This window comes from Rutidosis leptorrhynchoides, chromosome 4 (assembly GCF_046630445.1).
Source record: "Rutidosis leptorrhynchoides isolate AG116_Rl617_1_P2 chromosome 4, CSIRO_AGI_Rlap_v1, whole genome shotgun sequence".
In the NCBI taxonomy this organism is placed as follows: domain Eukaryota; kingdom Viridiplantae; phylum Streptophyta; class Magnoliopsida; order Asterales; family Asteraceae; genus Rutidosis; species Rutidosis leptorrhynchoides.
The window spans coordinates 424,922,294-424,943,607 of NC_092336.1; the positions used below are offsets into that span (position 1 = coordinate 424,922,294).

The 21,314-nt window shown below is 33.1% G+C and overlaps 1 protein-coding gene and 1 pseudogene across 1 annotated transcript; both read right to left on the reverse strand.

Annotated features, from left to right (window-relative positions):
* Positions 1 to 13,357: 13,357 nt before the first annotated feature.
* LOC139842065 (BTB/POZ domain-containing protein At4g08455-like) lies at positions 13,358 to 16,044 on the reverse strand (annotated as a pseudogene).
* LOC139842066 (phosphatidate phosphatase PAH1-like) lies at positions 15,903 to 19,873 on the reverse strand. Its single transcript, XM_071832243.1, has 10 exons — positions 18,623 to 19,873; positions 17,657 to 18,228; positions 17,501 to 17,574; positions 17,313 to 17,397; positions 17,124 to 17,210; positions 16,950 to 17,022; positions 16,789 to 16,832; positions 16,555 to 16,683; positions 16,297 to 16,401; positions 15,903 to 16,213 (listed from the first exon to the last, which is right to left on the reverse strand). Exons 1-10 carry the CDS (start codon positions 19,773 to 19,775, stop codon positions 16,157 to 16,159), a joined length of 2,379 nt encoding a protein of 792 aa, XP_071688344.1. The 5' UTR covers positions 19,776 to 19,873; the 3' UTR covers positions 15,903 to 16,156.
* Positions 19,874 to 21,314: the final 1,441 nt, after the last annotated feature.

Here is a 21,314-nt window from a genome sequence, read left to right on the forward strand (position 1 = left end):
GGTTGACACTTGAAAGCATGTTTATTCTCAGGTTTGAAAGAAATCTTCCGCTGTGCATTTGCTCATTTTAAAGATATTACTTAGAGTCATTCATGGCATATTTCAAAAGACGTTGCATTCAAGTTGTTGAGTTCAATAAAGATTATTATTAAGTAAATGACAGATTAGATCATTTATAGTTGGATGTTATGAAATGGAACGCATGCGTGTCAACTTTTGATGTAATGAAAGTTTGTCTTTTAAAAACGAATGCAATGTTTGTAAAATGTATCATATAGAGGTCAAATACCTCACAATGTAACCATATGTTATTGTATTCATCCTTATGGATTAGGACGGGTCATTTCAATCAGTACCATGTTCATCATTATGAACATCATCTCCAACATGTTGTGGAGTAACTGGGTCCAAATCAACAAGATCAGCACTAGGTTGAGGAACTGAATCTGTCTTATCAACATCTTTTAACATCTGATCTTCTGTAAACACAACATCTCAGCTACGTACGAGTTTCTTCTGAACTAGATCATATAACCTGTACCCAAAATCATCTTCACCATAACCTAGGAATACACATGGCTTAGTCTTCATATCAAGCTTTAACCTTTCATCTTTGGGAACATGAACAAATGCTTTACATCCAAAGACTCGTAAATGATGGTAAGAAACATCTTTACCGCTCCAAACCCTGTTAGGAACATCAAAACGCAAAGGTACACAAGGGGTTAGATTAATAATATGAACTGCCATATTTAAAGTCTCACCCCAAAAGGAATCAGACAACCCTGCATGTGAAAGCAAACATCTAACTCTCTCAACCAAAGTTCTGTTCATCCTCTCTGCTAATCCATTCAACTGAGGTGTCTTTGGTGGAGTCTTTTGATGCCGAATACCATTCTCCTTACAATAAGCATCAAAGCTCCCAATGTAGTCACCGCCATTATCAGTCCGAATACACTTGAGCTTCTTCCCCGTTTGCCTTTCAACTAGTGCATGAAATTCCTTAAACTTTTCAAATACTTGATCCTTTGACTTTAAGGTATAAACCCACACCTTCCTGAAATGATCATCGATGAATGTAACAAAGTAGGAACATCCACCAAGTGTCCTAGTCTTCATAGGCCCACACACATCCGAATGTACTAGATCAAGTACGTTCTCCATTCGAAAAGGAGAATGACTCTTAAACACAACTCTGGTCTGTTTCCCTACCAAATAGTGAGAACACTTACTCAAATTAATATTACTAACACCCGACAACACATTCTTCTTAAATAAGATAGACATCCCTTTTTCACTCATGTGGCCAAGTCTTTTATGCCACAACTCGATAGAATCAACACTGTCCACTACGTTAACAATGTTCTGGATGATCTTCGGACGCGTTATGTATAATCTTGAGTCTTTCTTGCCTCTTCCCACTATCATAGAACCAAGAGTTAGTTTCTAAATACCATTACCAAAACCGTTATAATAACCATCATCATCAAGAATGCCTGTTGAAATAACATTAAGTCTCATATCCAGAACATGTTTTACATTATGCAAAACTAACTCCATTCCCGTGTCAAATTTAAAACAAATATCTCCAATACCAACGATCTTTGATAACCCATAATTACCCATTCTAGCAAATCCATAGTCACCTAGAGTGTAAGAGGAGAAGTGATCTCTACATATTGCAACATGACATGTAGCACCACTATCAACAATCCAACTCGTGTCATCATGAGTAAGATTGATCATATCATAATCAATACAAACAAAGAACTCATCCGTGATAGCATTAACTTCAACCTTATCATCATCACCACCATCACTTTTCTTTTGTTTATTCTTGTCATATGCCTTTTTCTTCTCATTTTTTAACTGTGGACAATACCACTTTGTGTGCCCTTTTTCACGATAATGATAGCACTCAACATTAGAAAACTTTCCTTTTCTTGAGCTACTACGATTCTTGCCTCTTTTACCATGACCTCTATTATGACTTCTCCCCCGCATTTCTGTGACCAAGATATCTGACTGTGAAGAGGAACCTTGTGGCTTTCTTCTCATCTCTTCATTCAAAATACTACCCTTAGCCAATTCCATGGTGATAATACCATTCGGTACAGAGTTGGACAAAGATGTCCTAAAAATCTCCCAAGAGTCCGATAACGTACCAAGTAACCAGAGACCTTGAACCTCATCCTCAAACTTGAAACCCATTCCTGCAAGCTGATTAATAATACCCTGATATGCATTTAGGTGATCTGTAATAGGAATCCCATCATGATACTTTAAACCCATCAACTGTTTAATTAAGAACAACTTGTTATTCCCAGTCTTTCGTTCATATAAATGTTCAAGCTTTTTCCATAAGGCTTTAGCATCAGTCTCCCCAGTAATATGGTTCACTACATTATCATCAACCCACTGTCGAATATACCCACATACCTGTCTATGCAAAAATTTTCCATTGAGCTTCTGACTTACCCTCAGGCATACTCTCAGTAAAAACGGGTAAATAATAATCTTTTAAATAAAGAAGATCCTCCATTTTACCTTTCCAAACATGATAATTTGAACCATTTAAACTAACAATCTTACTTGTATTAGCTTTCATCTTTCACACAAGTCAATCAAATAACCTTAAGCTCTAGATACCAATTTGATGGGAAAATAAATCACAACGGACAATCTACAAAGCGGAAACAAACCCGTTTGACCAATACTTTCCCGACCCGTATGAACCCGTGAGGATGCTAACAAACAAGCTATACCAAATCCAACCCAAATCAGTAGCTAAAAAAATACCAAATCAGTAGCAAATCAGTAGCTAAGCAATAATCAAGCACACACAATACACACAAGACTTTTTACGTGGAAAACCTCTCAAAATCGAGAGTAAAAACCACGGGACTCGTAAGCCACTTAAACTTCATTATCATCAACAAAGAGAGCAATACAATAATCCTTCTCTAGATCAACTAGAGGCGTACAACATCATCATACTCTTGAACAACAATAATCAACAAGTATATCAAGAAATTAAAGACAAAAGATGAATGAATCACCCAATAATCTGCTCTCTGTTCCAGCAGCAAAATCACGACCTACGGACCTTATTAGATGAATTCAACGATTGAAAATGTTGGCACTGATGTCAGGAAGACACATCCCAAAAATTGTGAAGATTCAACGGTCGGATCTCCGGGGATCGTCTCTTTTCTGAGCTGCTGTACACAAAAACGGAATTTGAGGTTTTTCTCTCTTTTTCTTGATTGCTCTTTGATCTCTCTCTCTCTCTCTCTCTCTCTCTCTTAATAGTCAAAGAACAGCTTCACACAACTGATTCAAATAATGCACCCATATGTTGACCAGGTCAAACTTCATCTTGGGCCTAAATTTGTTGGGCTTGGGCTAGAGATAAGTTTCCTCATATTTGGAAACATATAAAAAAACCCAACAAATAGATATATGTTATAAAAGTCAATATTGGATGCTAATTTTATTATTATTATAGATATTGTATAGTAGATTTTTTTTTAGTATAAATATGTGTGTTATGAGTTCATAATTCACACACTTCAAACATATATAAAACACATACTTCTCTCATATTCTCTCTATATACTTATTAGTCTACAGTCAAGAACCAGGCCAATAAAGATAGTTATAAGCCTACTGAATTATAACACGTTATCAGCACGAAGTGCTCCGTATAATCAAGGTTTATCTAAGCAAGCACACGTCACTAATCAAGGTAAGAAATTGTTTAACTTTTATTAACTTCACTAACATTTATATTTATGTTATTTAAGTTATATATGGTCGGTTATACCGTCTGGATTATATTTCTGTAATCTAACTTTTATTAACTTCACTAACATTTATATTTATGTTATTTAAGTTATATATGGTCGGTTATACCGCCTGAATTATATTTCTGTAATCTTACTTTTATTAACTTCACTAACATTTATATTTATGTTATTTAAGTTATATATGGTCGGTTATACCGCCTGAATTATATTTCTGTAATCTAACTTTTATTAACTTCACTAACATTTATATTTATGTTATTTAAGTTATATATGGTCGGTTATACCGCCTGAATTATATTTTCTGTAATCTAACTCTTATTAACTTCACTAACATTTATATTTATGTTATCTAACATTTATGATTACTTTTGCAATTAATCATTATTTATTTCATGCATACTAATGTTTATTCTTAAATTTATTATTTATGCATAATATCTTTATTCTCTTAATCTTCGTATTTATACTAAACGTATTTATACTAAATGTATTTTATAGTAATCATATTTATACTGATAAAATTCTTTTATTAAAATTATTTTAATACAACGGCAACATAACGATCGTTAACATTAATTAACGACGTTACAACGGTCATATATACATAATGGTTGTTAACGTCGATTGACGACGTTACAACGACTATTTTTTTCAAATATAAATTAAACATTCCCGTTTTCACATTTTCACAAATCAATCTTCATTTTCTCAAATTACTACTCTCCAAATTTTTTTATTAAAAGATGATTAACTCAAGGATGATTTTTCCAACTGTATTGGTCATAATAGCTATCATCCTTGTTGCTTGTACACCACTAGATGAACCTATATTATATCCTTCCCTTATGATTTTATTATTTGTAATCATACCATTATTCCTTTGTTTGCTACTTATGAATCTAAACTAATTCTAATTTCATGTTGTTATTTGTCTATGAAAAAAAATTGATTATGATTATGATTATGATTTATGTTGTTCATCTTTCTGAAAATAGAAAATGCCAAACTTATCAAAGCTTGAGTTTGATGCCTTAGACGTATCGGGAACAAACTACACATCATGGGTTATGGACATAGAAATAAATCTTGGATCATTGGGTATTCTAGAAACTTTAAAAGAAAACAATACTTGTTCCGATCAAGATAAATTAAAATCAATTGCTTTTATTCGCAAACATATTGATACCACCTTAAAACATATGTTTCTCACTATCAAAGATCCACATGTTTTATGGGAAAGTATCAAGAGTAGATTCGATAATCAAAAGGAAATATTACTCCCAGCTGCGAGGGAAGAATGGAGAAATCTAAGGTTCCAAGATTTCAAAAAGGTAAGTGAATACAGCTCGGCCATGTTCAAGATCCGTTCAAAGCTTCAATTTTGTGGTCAAGAAATAAGTGATGCTGATATGATGGAGAAAACTTTCTCCACAATGCATTCTGCAAACATAACTGTGCAAGAATATTTAAGATTGCAGAATTATAAAACTTTTTCCAAACTTCAAACTTATCTCTTAGTTGCAGAAGTTAATAAAGAATTACTGATGAAAAATCAAGAATCTCGTCCTACTCGTGCGCTAGCATTTCCTGAAGCTAATGCTATTAACAATAATAATAATAAAAGAAGAAATGCACATGGACGAGGGCGTGGACAAGGTAGTGGCCATATTGGCCAAAACCATCATCATGGAAATTACCATAACAATAATAAAAATCATAACTATGTTCTAAATCACCATTATGGTAATGGTCGTGGTGGTGGTGGTCGTGGTCGTGGACAAAGAAATAATAATCTACAAAATTATAAAATCCAAACACCATACAATCCCACAAATCACAATGTTGAAGAAGGCTCTTCAAAGAATGTTGAAGATTCTTGTTACCGATGTGGTAAAATTGGCCACTGGTCTAAAAACTGCCGAACAAATCAGCATTCTGTTAATCGGTATCAAGAATCCCTAAAGGGAAAACGAAAAGAAGCAAATCTTGTGGATGACCTTGATACAAAAATCACTGAGCCAACTTGTGACTACTTTAATGAATAAATTTATAATATCTATATATATAGATATCCTATTATATGTTCCCGTTAAATAAATGGTTGTAGATTTTCAATCTACACCATATCTAGTTTACTACATATTTCTTTATTATATGCTATCATTTGTAACATGTTTTGAATGTAATATATTGATGCATTATGTACTCATAATTTGTTTCTCATATTTTTTTTTTTTGAAGTTCATGATGTATATTGCTGGAGTAAAAAATCAGTCAAATGGTGGAGATATTTGTATTGCAGACAGTGGTGCCACTCACACCATACTCAAATCTAAAAAATATTTCACAGACTTGAAAGCAACGGAAGGAACTATACATACTATATCAGGTTCTGTGGACTTAATAAAAGGAATGGGAAAGGCAAAATTCATGTTACCAAATGGTACGAATTTTCTGATAAATAATGCCTTATTTTCTCCCATGTCAAAGAGAAATTTGTTAAGTTTCTCTGACATATACCAAAATGGATATGATTATCAGTCAGTGACAACAGAAAATGAAAAATATTTAAGTATCACTGATAAGAATCGTGTAATTGAAAAACTACCAAGACTTCATTCTGGTTTACATTATACACATATAAATGTACCTGAAGTAAATGTGGTAGTTAAAGAAAAATCATGTGATCCTGTAATGATCAGTTTGTGGCATGAGAGATTAGGCCACCCAGGATCAACAATGATGAAAAGAATAATACAAAATACACATGGACATCCATTGGCGGATCAAAGGATCCCTCATGATGCACTTATCCCATGTACATCATGCTCACTTGGAAAGTTGATAATAAGACCATCACCTCTTAAGGTTGAAAAAGAATCACCAATGTTTCTTGAAAGAATTCAAGGTGATATATGTGGATCAATTCATCCACCATGTGGACCATTTAGATATTTTATTGTTCTAATAGACGCATCTAGTAGATGGCCTCATGTTTGGCATTTGCAAAATTTCTTGCTCAAATTATTAAATTGAGAGCACATTTCCCTGATTATACTATTAAAAGGGTGAGACTAGATAATGCCGGTGAGTTTACGTCTCAAGCATTTAATAACTTTTGCATGTCTATTGGGATTATTGTTGAACATCCCGTTGCCCATGTGCATACACAAAATGGTTTAGCTGAATCATTAATTAAACGATTGCAGCTAATAGCTAGACCATTGATAATGCGAACAAAACTCCCAGTATCTGTATGGGGCCATGCAATTTTGCATGTTGCATCATTGATTCGCATTAGACCAAGCGCAAGTCATACATATTCTCCCTTGCAACTTGCTTTTGGCCATCAGCCAAATATTTCTCACCTTAGAACATTTGATTGTGCGGTTTATGTCCCTATCGTACCACCACAACGCACTAAAATGGGTCCTCAAAGAAGGATGGGAATATATGTTGGATATGAAACATCTTCAATAATAAGATATATTGAACCCATGACGGGTAATGTTTTCACAGCACGTTTTGCTGATTGTCACTTTAACGAAACATTATTCCCTAGATTAGGGGGAGAAATAAAAAATAAAGAAAATGATGTTTCATGGTGTGAACCTCAATTAATGTATCTTGATCCTCGCACAAAAGAATGCGAGACCGAAGTTCAAAAAATAATGCATATGCAAGAACTTGTGAATAAATTGCCTGATGCATTTACAGATACAAAAAGAGTGACTAAATCATATATACCAGCAGCAAATGCTCCAGCTAGAATTGAAATTCCAAAAACTGGCAATAATGTCATTCTTGAGTCTTTGCCATGCCAGAAACGTGGGAGACTAATTGGTTCCAAAGATAAAAATTCTCGAAAAAGAAAATCAGCTGATAATGAGGTAAAAGAAAGTGTTCAAGAAGAACTACAAATCAATACTCCTTCTGCAGAGGAGATTGATGATTTCAATACGGAATTTTTAATCAATTATGCACATTCAAAAATATTATGGAACCGAAATAAAATGAAAAATTTTGATGAGATATTTTCATATAATGTTGCATATGACATCATGAATGATGATGATGATTCAGAACCAAAATCTGTCATGGAATGTCAAAATAGACATGATTGGGATCATTGGAAAGGAGCAATACGAGCTGAATTTGAATCGCTCAATAAAAGAAAAGTTTTCGGATCTATCATTCTCACACCTAAAGATGTGAAACCTGTGGGATATAGATGGATTTTTGTGCGAAAAAGAAATGAGAAAAATGAAGTTACAAGGTATAAAGCTAGACTTGTAGCTCAAGGTTTTTCTCAAAGACCAGGAATTGATTATGAGGAAACTTATTCTCCTGTTATGGATGCAATTACTTTTAGATACTTAATCAGCCTGGCAGTTTCTAAAAATTTAGAAATGCATCTCATGGATGTTGTGACTGCTTATCTTTATGGATCACTTGATAGTGATATATATATGAAGAAACCTGAAGGATTTAAGGTATCAGAAGCAACCAATGCAAAACCCAAAAAAATGTACTCAATCAAGTTACAAAGGTCTTTATATGGGTTGAAACAATTGGGTCGCATGTGGTATAAACGATTAAGTGATTACTTGATAAGCAAATAGTATACCAATAATCTTATTTGCCCATGTGTTTTCATTAAGAAAACAACATCCGGATATGTGATCATAGCTGTTTATGTTGATGATCTTAATATCATAGGTACAAATAAAGAGATCCATGAAGCCATTCAACTTCTAAAGAAAGAATTTGAAATGAAAGATCTCGGAAAAACCAAGTATTGCCTTGGTTTAAAATTGAACATATGCCTAATGGTTTACTTGTACATCAAACAACATATACTGAAAAGATTTTAAAACGTTTTAATATGGACAAGGCAAAACCATTAAGTACTTCTATGGTTGTTAGATCACTTAATGTTGACACTGATCCATTTCGTCCCTGTGAAGATCATGAAGATATCCTGGGACCAGAAGTACCATATCTTAGTGCAATTGGAGCTCTTATGTATCTTACAAATTGTACAAGACCTGACATTTCTTTTGCAGTTAATTTGTTGGCAAGGTTCAGCTCAGCTCCTACCAAAGACACTGGAATGAGATCAAACACATATTTCAATACCTTCGAGGAACTACTGATTTAGGATTATTTTATTCTAACGAATCGAAACAAGATTTGGTTGGTTATGCAGATGCAGGTTATTTATCTGATCCACATAAAGCTAAATCTCAAAATGGATATGTATTCCTAAATGGAGGTACCGCAATATCATGGCGTTCTCAAAAACAAACACTTGTTGCAACATCATCAAATCATGCCGAAGTGATTGCATTACATGAAGCTACTCGGGAATGTTTTTGGTTGAGATCAATGACACAACTCATTACTGATTCTTGTGGACTAGAACGCGATAAAAGTCCAACAACTATCTATGAAGATAATGTAGCTTGCATAACACAGATGAAAGAAGGGTATATCAAAAGTGACCGAACAAAACACATACCTCCTAGATTCTTCTCATACACTCAAAATCTCATTAAGGACAACCAGATTGAAATGAGATATGTTCAGTCCAGCAAAAACTCTGCTGACCTTTTCACCAAAGCACTTTCAACTGCTATTTTCAGAACACACGTTCATAATATTGGCATGAGGCATGTTCAGAAGATGTAACAACTTAGGTGTTGCCTACTTGAGGGGGAGTCAACTCTATGCTGCACTCTTTTTTCCTTAGCTAAAGTTTTATCCCAATAGGTTTTCTTTAGCAAGGTTTTTAACGAGGCAGTACTAGTTATTCTCTAATAAAATTATCATCCAATGGGGAGTGTTATAAAAGTCAATATTGGATGCTAATTTTATTATTATTATAGATATTGTATAGTAGATTTTTTTTAGTATAAATATGTGTGTTATGAGTTCATAATTCACACACTTCAAACATATATAAAACACATACTTCTCTCATATTCTCTCTATATACTTATTAGTCTACAGTCAAGAATCAGGCCACTAAAGGTAGTTATAAGCCTACTGAATTATAACAATCTGAATGTTTTGTGAAAGTAATACTCAAAAAGAGTATATGATGAAGCCAAAAATGGAGATAACTCGCCCGAGTTGTAAGCATAAATCGTCAATTTCAAAAATCCTGTTTTCTCGATTTCGAGTTTTAGATTTCATTTCTCATTTGTCGATTTCGATTTCTGGATCTTATTTCTCGATTTTAATTTTCAGATCTTTAATCGTTAGGTTTTTTAAGATTTTTTTGAGATGTATACTGTGATGTATGATGGTGGTTCTAATGAAAAGTGAAACTTTCTAGTTGATTAAGAATTCAACTAGAGGAAACGTAGGATTTGAACTGCTAGGAAATTTATAAAAGAAAATTAAGAACTGAAGGTTTAGAAAAAAAAAAAAAAAAGAGTTGATTATACTATTGGTTTAGGTGGTCCTAAACCCGACACCGTGTAATTATTTAATGGGCAAATTAACTAGCTTAAGGTTTTGTATCATGCATTAATTAAATCACAGGGACTAACAATATACATTTAAAAAGAAAAGAATTACTAGTATATTTTTGAATAAACCACAAGGACCATTGATATAATTAACTCTTAGTAAAAACTTAAAGGGCATAAGAGAAATAACTGAACGTATATGCCGAGTAAAAATAATATTAACAAAAGTTATCATATTAATAATATAATAATAATGTCTTCGTGATCTGCTATTTGCATATGTACATAGTTGTCGTATGGCTCTATATATGGGATTCGGGTGTATATATTGTATAGTGATAGTGTTAAGGCCCAAGAAGTGCTCTTGTAATCCTGGTCTCTTTCTTTGTAATACATTTTGGTAATAAAAGTGACTTGCTTTTATAAAAAAAAAATTTTTATATATATATATATATATATATATATATATATATATATATATATATATATATATATATATATATATATATATATATATATATATATATATATATATATTAATATAATAACAATAACCTATTCAAAGATAACATAATAATAACAATAATATAATAACGATGATAATAACAATAATTAATAATTATAATTAATAATAATAATAATACGGAGTAATGTAATAAATCTAAATCATAATAATAATATAAAACTTAATCTAATCTAATTTATCGTAAACTTAAATTTTAAATGTTATATTTATACGCATTTTTGTAGCCTATATATAAGGAAGTAAGTCAGTAACCCATACTAATTACGAATTTATTTCACATATTTTTATAATGTCTACGCATACATTCGATGGTAACTTTTAGTTCTTATATTGCATTAGAAAACTTCTATTAATAATAACTACATAAATTACTTATTTTGATTATATTCATTGAATTGTTTGTGATCGATCCAAAAGTTTTCATTGCATGACATTGTATTGTTACAGGAAATATAGTTCATGTCATGTGTTTTCGAATAAAAATTATTTATCACACTGAAGATTATAAATTTATAATGTTTATGTTTATTGTGTTAGGCTTCTTAGTATCTTTCCTTTCTTTTTTTTTCTTTTTCTTCCGATCACTGCAGATGCTAACAGAGTATTATGGCTAAGTAGCTTTAGGAATTTAGGGTATTATTGGGAATTTAATTTAAATTGTATATACGGTAAGGGCTGCCAAACAATTGTGTTAGGTGGTGATGTTTCATCAATTCAATTGCATAATGTATTATTTATACATGTATAGGAATGAGTAATTACATAGAGAACAAACACAAATTTTAGTAAAGTACCGTTGATCCATTTAAACCTTTTTGCCCTAAGAATTATTCAATTGTTTGATAGCTGCAACCATACAATTGAATGGTAGGTGCTATCATTGTTCAATTGGATAATTCATATGACAAAACGAATGAATTTAATTGCCATTATTGCTTGCTATAAATTAGTTTTAACTTGACGACGAGTTTTATTCAAGAACGAATGATTAGGTACAGATTGGCAGTAAATCCGAACCGCAAAGAATTGGGTGATTAGGAATAAGAATTCTAAAGTTTTACGTATTTGTAAAGTTTATCCATACGATTTAGTTATTACATAAATTGGATGGATAAACTCTATCAATAGGCAAACTCTATCTTTCTTAACCCTAATCTCACCCAATTCCCTGGGGTTTGGATTTCCTGCCATTCTGTATGCGTCAGCATGATCTCACCGAATGGCAGCTTTGGATCCAACACTTGAACGCCAAGAGCTAGTCATGACCTCGTCCTTCTTTAACTTCGAGAACGGTAAATAGGTAAATACTTCATGTGGGAAAAAGCTGCTTATAATGCTCTTCGAATGTCTTACATGTGGTTTTGAAATGCCAGGGGAGTTCTGTGATGTAGTTCGTGTGGAGTTACGTTGGCCGGGTGATGATACATGGCTCCCTTCGACTCCATCGCGTAGAAGGAAGCTATGGCCCATTTCTTTTAAATGGGACAAAAGTCACAAAACGCTTGACCAATCAATAACCTTTTGGGTGAAGACGTTTCTTATTTTGAATCTGTGTTTGACTCCGGACAACTTATTTTGTTGGAACGAATGTTTGACTCCCTACAACTTGTAGAAACAACACCAATACCTTCTCTCCAAAGAAGCAATATGTCAGGACACATGTTCCCTACTACTGAGAAAAAAACCGATATATGTCATTGTAAGTCTGATGTTCGTGGTTAATTGATGTCTGTATATCACTAGTGGGAACTTGTGTTCTAACAAATTGCTTTTTCGTAGACTGAGTAGGCGTTGGCGCTGTTTAACACCAATTTTAGAATAAAAAAAAGTCTTCACAGGTTACTTGAATTATGGTAGTGCTTTGACCTGTATCGTCACCAGGCCCATTTAACTACAAGAACCACACATCACAAAACTCCACTAGCATTTCTAAACCACAAATAACCATTTCAAGAACAATATGGGCATGTTTTCTCCCCCACAAAGTATTTGAATTTTGAATTTTGCGTTGTCAATTTTGATGATAGATGATTTACGGTTTCAAATTCATCCTCGCTTATGCTGAAAAATCTGTACTCATAGTCAGCCCTGGTACTGAGAGAACATCAAACATCGATAGGGTATCATTACTTCTGATATATAACAGCTAATTTTTATTTTTATTTTTTTTTTGTAAAAAATTGGTGTATCTATAAAGAAAAACAAGATATATTATACTTTTAAATGGCTATTTAACGTTTTTGACCGAAGCAAACTGATCCTAGCTTTTCTTTCTCTAATGAAATGGCAATAATCTAATGTGTCTGTAAGTTTATATGTTTAAAGTTATATTATTATTTCATTAAAATATTTAAGAGTTGTATGATATGTTTATTATAAAATTCATTGATCTAGCAGTATATATATCCACACCACAGAACACCAGGATAAATTAAATTTATATTCGATCTTCATATGGTTAAAGTACATGAAAAGTTGCAAACAGATCACTAATATAGCTAGCATTTGCAAAAACGCTGCTAAAAACATTTACGAATAGCACAGAACTAAAGCACAAGATCTCTGTGTTTCATTACCTTATCATCATGACTAGGGACAACAGCGATGCTTACCCGTTTAAAATACGTAAGCTTCAAAAATATCCACAACAAGCCGAGGATCTTTCTCTACAAGCTCTAAATACTCTTCACGCTCTTTTAGTTTATTTATATTGTCCAAAATTAATGATAATGCAGCATCAAGCAAGGTTTTTGCATTATACTGATGAGCAAATGAGTAGTTCTTAAGTGAACTTTCCCAGTTAAGTTTCGATATCAAGAATTTTTCACAGTAGCTTTTTAGATGCTTCACTTCGTATTTGTCAGCTAGAATTAAAAGATCACATGCCATGTCATCATCAAGAGGAGTTTCAGCTGTGTAGAGGAAGTTAACAAAGGCACCCAAGGCGCCATGTGAAACATCACTTAGCTTGATTGTGCCGCTAAGGCTTTCTTCCATTTCGGCATCAAGCATGGCTTTAAACACCGGTGAACGGCTTGCCTGTTTATTGAAATGGAGATGAACTAAATTCAATACATGAACAATCTCATAAAATGGATTTAATAATCTTCTTTAGAAACAGGCCTCAGAACTTGCATAAAAGGACTAATTCAACCCAATATATTAATTATATAATCTAAATTTATCAGAAGGTACTATTATATTATATTATAACCAGTAAAAGAAGGGAACAATTACTAACCAGAAGGGCCTTATTAGCAGGAACGGGAACAGGATTAGCAACGGGTTTACCAGAATCCAAATTAACAGCAACCAAAACGACGTCGGTGAAGCATGGGTCAGTAGATCGGGGATCATAGTGGGGTTGAGAGTCAAGTGGGTCCCAAAACTTAAGAAAATTAACTTTAGATTTCAATTCTTCGTTTTCACCTTTCAAAACTTCGGTTTCACGTTTCAATTCTTCGGTTCCACGTTTCAATTCTTCGTTTCCACGTTTCAATTCTTCGATTTCACGTTTCAAATTTTCTGCAGTCGTATCTGCTGTATCATAACATTGTATACAATGACCAGACAAATCATCGTATAGGTACGTGTTACAAGATATGCATTTCATCATATCTAATGACGTGGGTTTACCTCGTATAAACCTAATTCTACAAAATTAGCGTCACAACAAAGTGAGAAATTTTACTTCCTATGATCAATTTTGTGTTTCTTAAATAGCCAAATTAAATTAAACTTTACAATATATGTAACGTTGCAGCTGTAAAGTCCTCGAATCAAAGTTTCAAGGATGCGGGAAATCAAAACGTCGCTGCTGTGACGATTTCCCATGCGAATGACTGTGGTGATAATGATGATGGTTAATTGAAAAATCTTCAAGTTTCGAGGTCATACAGGATATGTTGGGTCTGTGGTCTTCAACAAAAGTAATGGGCTTGGAATTATAGAATACACCGGTTGGGCTTGGATTGGGTTAACTCTGTTAGGCTAGTCTAGTGTTAGTCTAGTTTATGCTTACTCGATTCCAGCCTTTCGAACGTGGGTTGCAGGGGCAGAACATCTCCTGGACAGGACAGAGCACCCGCCCCAGCTAGATTTAAAAAAAAAAAAAATTACACTAAAAAAAAAATTACGAAAAAATAAGGTTTTTATTAGTGTTTGCTCCAGCTTCAATGAAAAATTTAATAAGTTTTTGCATCCGCCCCGGCTGTGCTCATGTTCAAGTTCCGCCCCTGGTGGGTTGGTTGTAACGGTATGTGATCCTTCCTTTTTTGATGAAAGCTTTTCTCATTTTGATGGTATTCATTTTTTAGCCAAGGAAATAAACAAGTTAACAATAGTTCGCATGTTGCGACGGTAAATCGTTTACAACAATACATGATTTAGTTATATAATTAAACATTGTTTCAACTGTTTATAATTACAATACGCATAAAGACGAACGCTACAAACTTTTATTAAATGAACAGTAATAAATAAAAATACAATACAAAAGTTTACAATCAAATTGAGAAAAAAACGTTTAAAATAATTGGGAAAGCAATGTCTTAAGTAACTTCACACGTGGCGAATCTATGATGAAAATTCAGAAAGGGTCTAACTAGCCTAATTATATTTAGTTGTTGTCTACCTTCAAAAGTCATAAGTTCTAAAAACATATAAGATCCTGTCATGAAATTTAGAAGTGTTACACTTTGAATGAATGTTTGTAAAAAGAATCCATAAGTAGTGGTGTCCACATGATCCCGCAGCTTAGAAGCTACAATCACTACAGAACCTCATTCGCAACATCTTCGAGTGGCCAGTGAAAGGGTAGAAAACGGACATGGGAAAACCCTGTTAGGCATCGTACATCATTGTAAAAGTACCAACGTAATTGTGGTCAATGCATGAATTTAATGAGCTTAATTTGTTGGTGTTTCTCACCAAAAGCTGCCATTATTTACTAACGTAATTGTGTATTCTTATTCTTAAACAACTTTACAAATATTCAAGTAAATTGCTGATATATGTGCATAATAGTTAACTGTATAAATGAAATCAGTATCAGTATCTAAATAATACGGAGTACGATTTAGAGAACACTTTCAAACAAATATACAAGTGACTGCATCAACTAATGTCAATTTACAAATATTAGTTTAGCGTATGAATTAATGCTCAACATAATTACACCAGTAAGGATGCGAAAACACCTGAGAGCCTGAAAGAGAACAAAAGCTCGATCCATCACTCACAAGCTCAAAATATAAGCTCATCAACAATATTACCCATGTCAGTTGCCGTGATCTCATATTTAACGATAGTCTAACATTTCAGAACTGGTTCGGTGTGTGAAACTATTACAAGCCAATATCTGGCAATGGTATCCTCCAATAATTCCACGAGTTGAAACTTTCCTGCAAGTAACCAAATTAACTGCCCGTGGGTCATCGAGAGCCGAAAAGAGATCTTTGAGACAGAAATTTGACAATAAACGCACCTGCTCACGCATTGATGTAGGGGGAAACATGTCGTCGACTAATGTGTGCAAAGAAGTGTAAGACTTGCCCTTCATGTCCATACGATGACTAACTGCTACCTCACCCTGCCATTTCAAGTGATTAGACTCAAACAAAAAGAAACAACAATTTTAGTAGTCAAATCTTATTATTCTCAATTTGGCCAGTTAATCCCTACAAGGTACAGGTCGATTAATCCCCGATTAAAGAATTTACAACCTTAACAAGTACACATATACCTTAGGGTTAATGATAAAGATTTTTTCTTTAGGAATCCCTATTTTCCTGTAACTAAGTTCATCTGTGTCTCTGTTACCGAAACCCGCATAAAACGGATTGTAATCATCTGGAAAAAGAGATTTTATGTCCTGCAAAAAAAATTAAAAGAAACAATTTAATAAACAGTGTACCCAAATCTCGTCACACCACATACATAATCAATTGAATCGAACATTTTATTCCATCGCACTTACTTCTAAACACGCAATCTTAAACTCATGAGGAGCTCTTCTAATAACTGCCACAAGGAGAAATAAATAAGTACCATAGTTGTCAAAAATGTGAGATTTTATTTTATTCAAAAATGTGAGATTTGATATTAAACCGATAATTATTAGTATCATTAGGCACTCACCTTCTCGAAACAACGACAAGAATAAGCCATCGGGTGAAGTAACAACTGGGCCATTCGGTAAAGCTTTCCCATCCTCCAAAAATCAAAAAGTTGATGATTCATTCATCGCCATAATTAGACTACATGCATAATTAGTCAATAGTCGTGCATATTAGAAAAGTTGTTAATGAGTACCTGCTTGAGATTAAGAAGATAACTCCTAGTCAGATACGCTTGAACAATTGCACGAGCACTTAGAAACATTAGTTGATATCCGTTTTCCTGCACATTATTAGCATAAATAACTTGAATGTCAAGTGTACAAAACGTGTGTAAAAAGCACTTAAATAAATAAATATAAGAATTTGTGTGTGTGATAAATACCTTTATAGCAGAAAAGAGTGTAGCTACACCAGTTTGAGTCCAATCCTTCCCAACTAACGGCATGAATTGACCAAGAACATCAGACCTACAACCGTATATATAATAAAACGAAACACAAGAACTTAATATCTGATTTTATTTGAACTTAAAACAAAATAACATTCAAAACACCCTTCAATTGATCTTACTTCGTGATCGTCCCATCAACATCCGAAATCACAATTCTTGCATTCCATTGCCACAAGTAAATATGAGCATCCACCTACATGAAACATTATCCACATATATTAGTTAGGAATTAGGATTACATAGTAGGATATAAAAAGTCAAACATAAAGTCGAACCTTTTGAACTCCTAAAACTCTAGTCGAGAAAATAAACGACACCATATTTTGCCCATCTTTTAAATTCAACGACGAGATTTGCTCAGTAGTGGGAACATATGTCCTAACAAATTGCTTCTTCGGAGACTGACTAGGCGCTGATGTTGTTTCTACCGGTTGTGAGGAGTCAAACACCGCTTCAGAATCAAGAAAAACGTCTTCACCCGAAAGGTTACTTAAATTATGCTCAAGTGTATTGACCCGTCTAAAAGGCCATAATCTCCATCCGCGTGATGGAGTTGAACGGAGCCCAGTATCGTCACTGGGCCCACTACACTCCACGTGAATCGCATCACGGGTCTCAACGGGCAATTCTAAACCATATGCAGCCGATCCAAGGACAATATGAGCAGCTTTTTCCCACGTAAAGTATTTATCTTCGATTTTGACTATTAAGTTATCGTTTTTGATGATTGATGATGCAGCGTCTCGAAATTGTTCCTCGTGTATGCGGTGGGTGTTGAAAGTGTCAACAGCTGTACTTAATCCCATGCCAGGTCGAAGTAAGTTCCCACAAAGAGATAACTCAAAAACTGGAAATATGGATTATATTAGAATAAATAGAACAACTGGCCTACCATTATGAGAATTATCACCTTTAACATTATAAATTCAAGTGACATTGTAACGTTTTTTATTTGGTGTTAACCCAGTAAGATGCAAAAAAAATCTTATTGCTAGAGGTGGCAAAATGGTTGTAATAGATCAAGATGAGTAAGTTTTTATATGGTAATATAATTCATATAGTAATATATTACTTATTCATTGGCAAAACCAAAAATCCAAAAAAAAAAATTATTTTCTAGTTAACCCAACCGAAAAAGACCCATTTTGACCCATACAATATATTAATGGTTTTAAGTCAACCCCCGTTACGACCTTTTAGTCAATTACCTATACACAATTCCATTTATTAGAGTGTCTTACCTCTTCGTCTTGGCCCATCCAAACGTTCATTACCATTCATTATAGTATCTCCAATTTCTGGCCCATTTGAACTATTTTCGACCCATTCAGATTCTTCATGGTCTTCATCTTTAACAATTTCAGTATCAGAAAGTTTAATTTCCATATCCGGTGAAGTCATCCTTGAAGACTCAGTTTTAACCTCTAAATACGAAGATTCTGCATTTTCAACCCCTTCATCAATTTTAACCTCTAAATTTAAAAATTCCGCCTTTTCAACCACTTCATCAATTTTAACCTCCAAATTTGAAGATTCATCGTTTCCAACCCCCCCATTTTCAACCTCAAGATTTAAAGATCCAACATTGTTGACATCTACTTCACGATCATCGCTTTTAAAAACATCCTCTTTCTTTACATAACTTGGTGCATCTTCAACCAAACTTTTTATCGATAACTCTCGCTCTACATTCACTTTATTATCACTGCCTATATCTTTTGTTTCATTAAAATCACTTAAATAATGAGCCCAAGTAGATTCATCACTAAATTCCAAACCATTTCCAATTTCCGGGGTTTCAACTGGGCCCAAATGAAACTGTGGTGTACTCAGTTGAACATTTTCTGTATTTTTTTCCAGTGATGTTATCGGTGCTGACAAAGTTTGACCATCAATGCTCAATAAAACCACTTCCGAATTATGTGATTCAGTATCACCTTCTACATTATCATACAAATCGATCGATTCAGCAAAAGACGATGATTGTTCATCTTGAAATTCATAAAATCTCTTTTCACTATCAGATTCTGTACTTTCTGCTTGATCATCACGAAGCTGAACCTCAACATTTTTGTTTTTCTCAGACGAAAAATCATCTTCTTTAGATTCAAATAACCTCTCGGATTCATTTACATTATTTTCTTTTTCGGTGACAACCTCTTTGATAAAATAAGCTTCACCCGAATTATCAAGATGCATATGGAAATCAGCTTCTACACTATTAACTTCTATTTTTACAGTTGTTTCAGCACCTTTAAGAACACCTTGAAATTTACCGAATCTAACGTACCACGGGGTAGTTCTAAAAGATCCATCTTGTTGTTGAACAACAATTATATCAACGGCCCCACCAAAAGGATGAAAACGAGAAATGGCACCTCCAAGTCTACTCATAATCTGGGTTATATTTTATTCCAAAGTCAAAACTTAAATGATTGTTGGCTTCTGAATTCGGTTCATCAAAAAACCGTCAGTTTTTCGAACCATGAACCACCGAATATTAAACTCCCAAAATTGATACCTTTCTAAAACCAATAAAGTAATCTCAAAAAAGCAAGTTGAATAATCTTAATGATTGAAAAAATTGGACTCCTAATTTCTTGTATTATGCTTGGTATCAAGGAATCAACAAGCATCACAAATTCAAAAAAATGACTACATGATCATAAAAGCACTTTATCAATACAAAAAAAAAAAAAAAAGGGTATGTAGATATTGTAAACATAATGTGCAAAATATTTGGAGATGAAATTATTTGTGCAAATACTCTAAAACCAAGAACAGAAATTGACCAGCTCAATTTTTCTTAAAAAAAAAAAAAAAACAGTATGAGAAATATACAATAAATTCGAGAATTTTAAAGAGTAAAAGAATCCAGTTTAGACAAATTTTAAGATGAATATAAAATTATTCATTCATATCACAACATTCAAAACCCCAAACCAAGAACTTTAGTTGATTAAGTTTCATAACCAAAGAACCCAATATTATACTATGATATATGAGAAACAACACAGCAAATTCAAAAACTAAAAATAAACACATCATTCAATACACAGTTTAGAATTAGGACAACAATTAAAATTAAATAAAAGAAATATCAACAAGATCAAACCACACATCATTTAATACAATCACATGTACATTCCAATAACAATTAAACCCCTATAAACAAAGTATTGAACGTCACAAATTCTAATAAACAATCAATAAAGTTAAGATCTTTTACAATAACTCAAGAAGCTTATAATGAAAACATTGGCTTACAGATTTTTCAAACTTGCATAAATTGACTTTCTTTTTCCTTCTTCAAAATTAAACACGAGATCAAAGCACCCTTCTTTCTTATTCTAATTATACCAAGTAACAATTTTTATTTACTTTCATATTTATTGCATTGCGAAGAGTTGGTAGAGATACAGGCGGTGTCATCCAGAGATGGCTTATTATGAATTTCAGTTTTGAATTTATGTTATTTCAATGGCTTCAAGTTTGGACTTTGTGTTGAGCGTTGGAAATGGGATTTCTTGAGATGTTATCTAACGACTAAATTGTATAAATAGGTGTTGTACTTGTAAGTCAATGATTAATTATTTGACCTGTAATTTGGAAGAAATTACAAAAATCTTCTTTGGTTAAGTTGTGTTTTAATTGGTGTAGGAGGGTGTTTTTCGTAATTTGGGTAGAATATTCTAGGTTTTATTCTCTTGTGTTAATACTTTGGTGTAGTTGCAATTTTGCATCACTTAGTATTTCATTCGTCATATACTTACTTCTATTTATTTATTGGAGTTTTATAATATTTTTATCTTACATATATTGATCGGAGATGTTTTTTTAAATCAGTCTCTTAATCTATAAGTAGAGAGAAAATAATTCCTTTTTATTTTCACTTCATAATACAAGGATAATTGTCTACATTTTATTATTATT

Coding starts and splice junctions, on each gene's coding strand:
- LOC139842066 (XM_071832243.1), bottom strand. CDS start 19,775: ATGAGTAGACTTGGAGGTGCCATTTCTCGTTTTCATCCTTTTGGTGGG. Junction 17,211..17,312: donor CACTCTTTTCTGCTATAAAG/GTATTTATCACA, acceptor AATAATGTGCAG/GAAAACGGATATCAACTAAT. Junction 16,833..16,949: donor CTTGTCGTTGTTTCGAGAAG/GTGAGTGCCTAA, acceptor TCCTTGTGGCAG/TTATTAGAAGAGCTCCTCAT.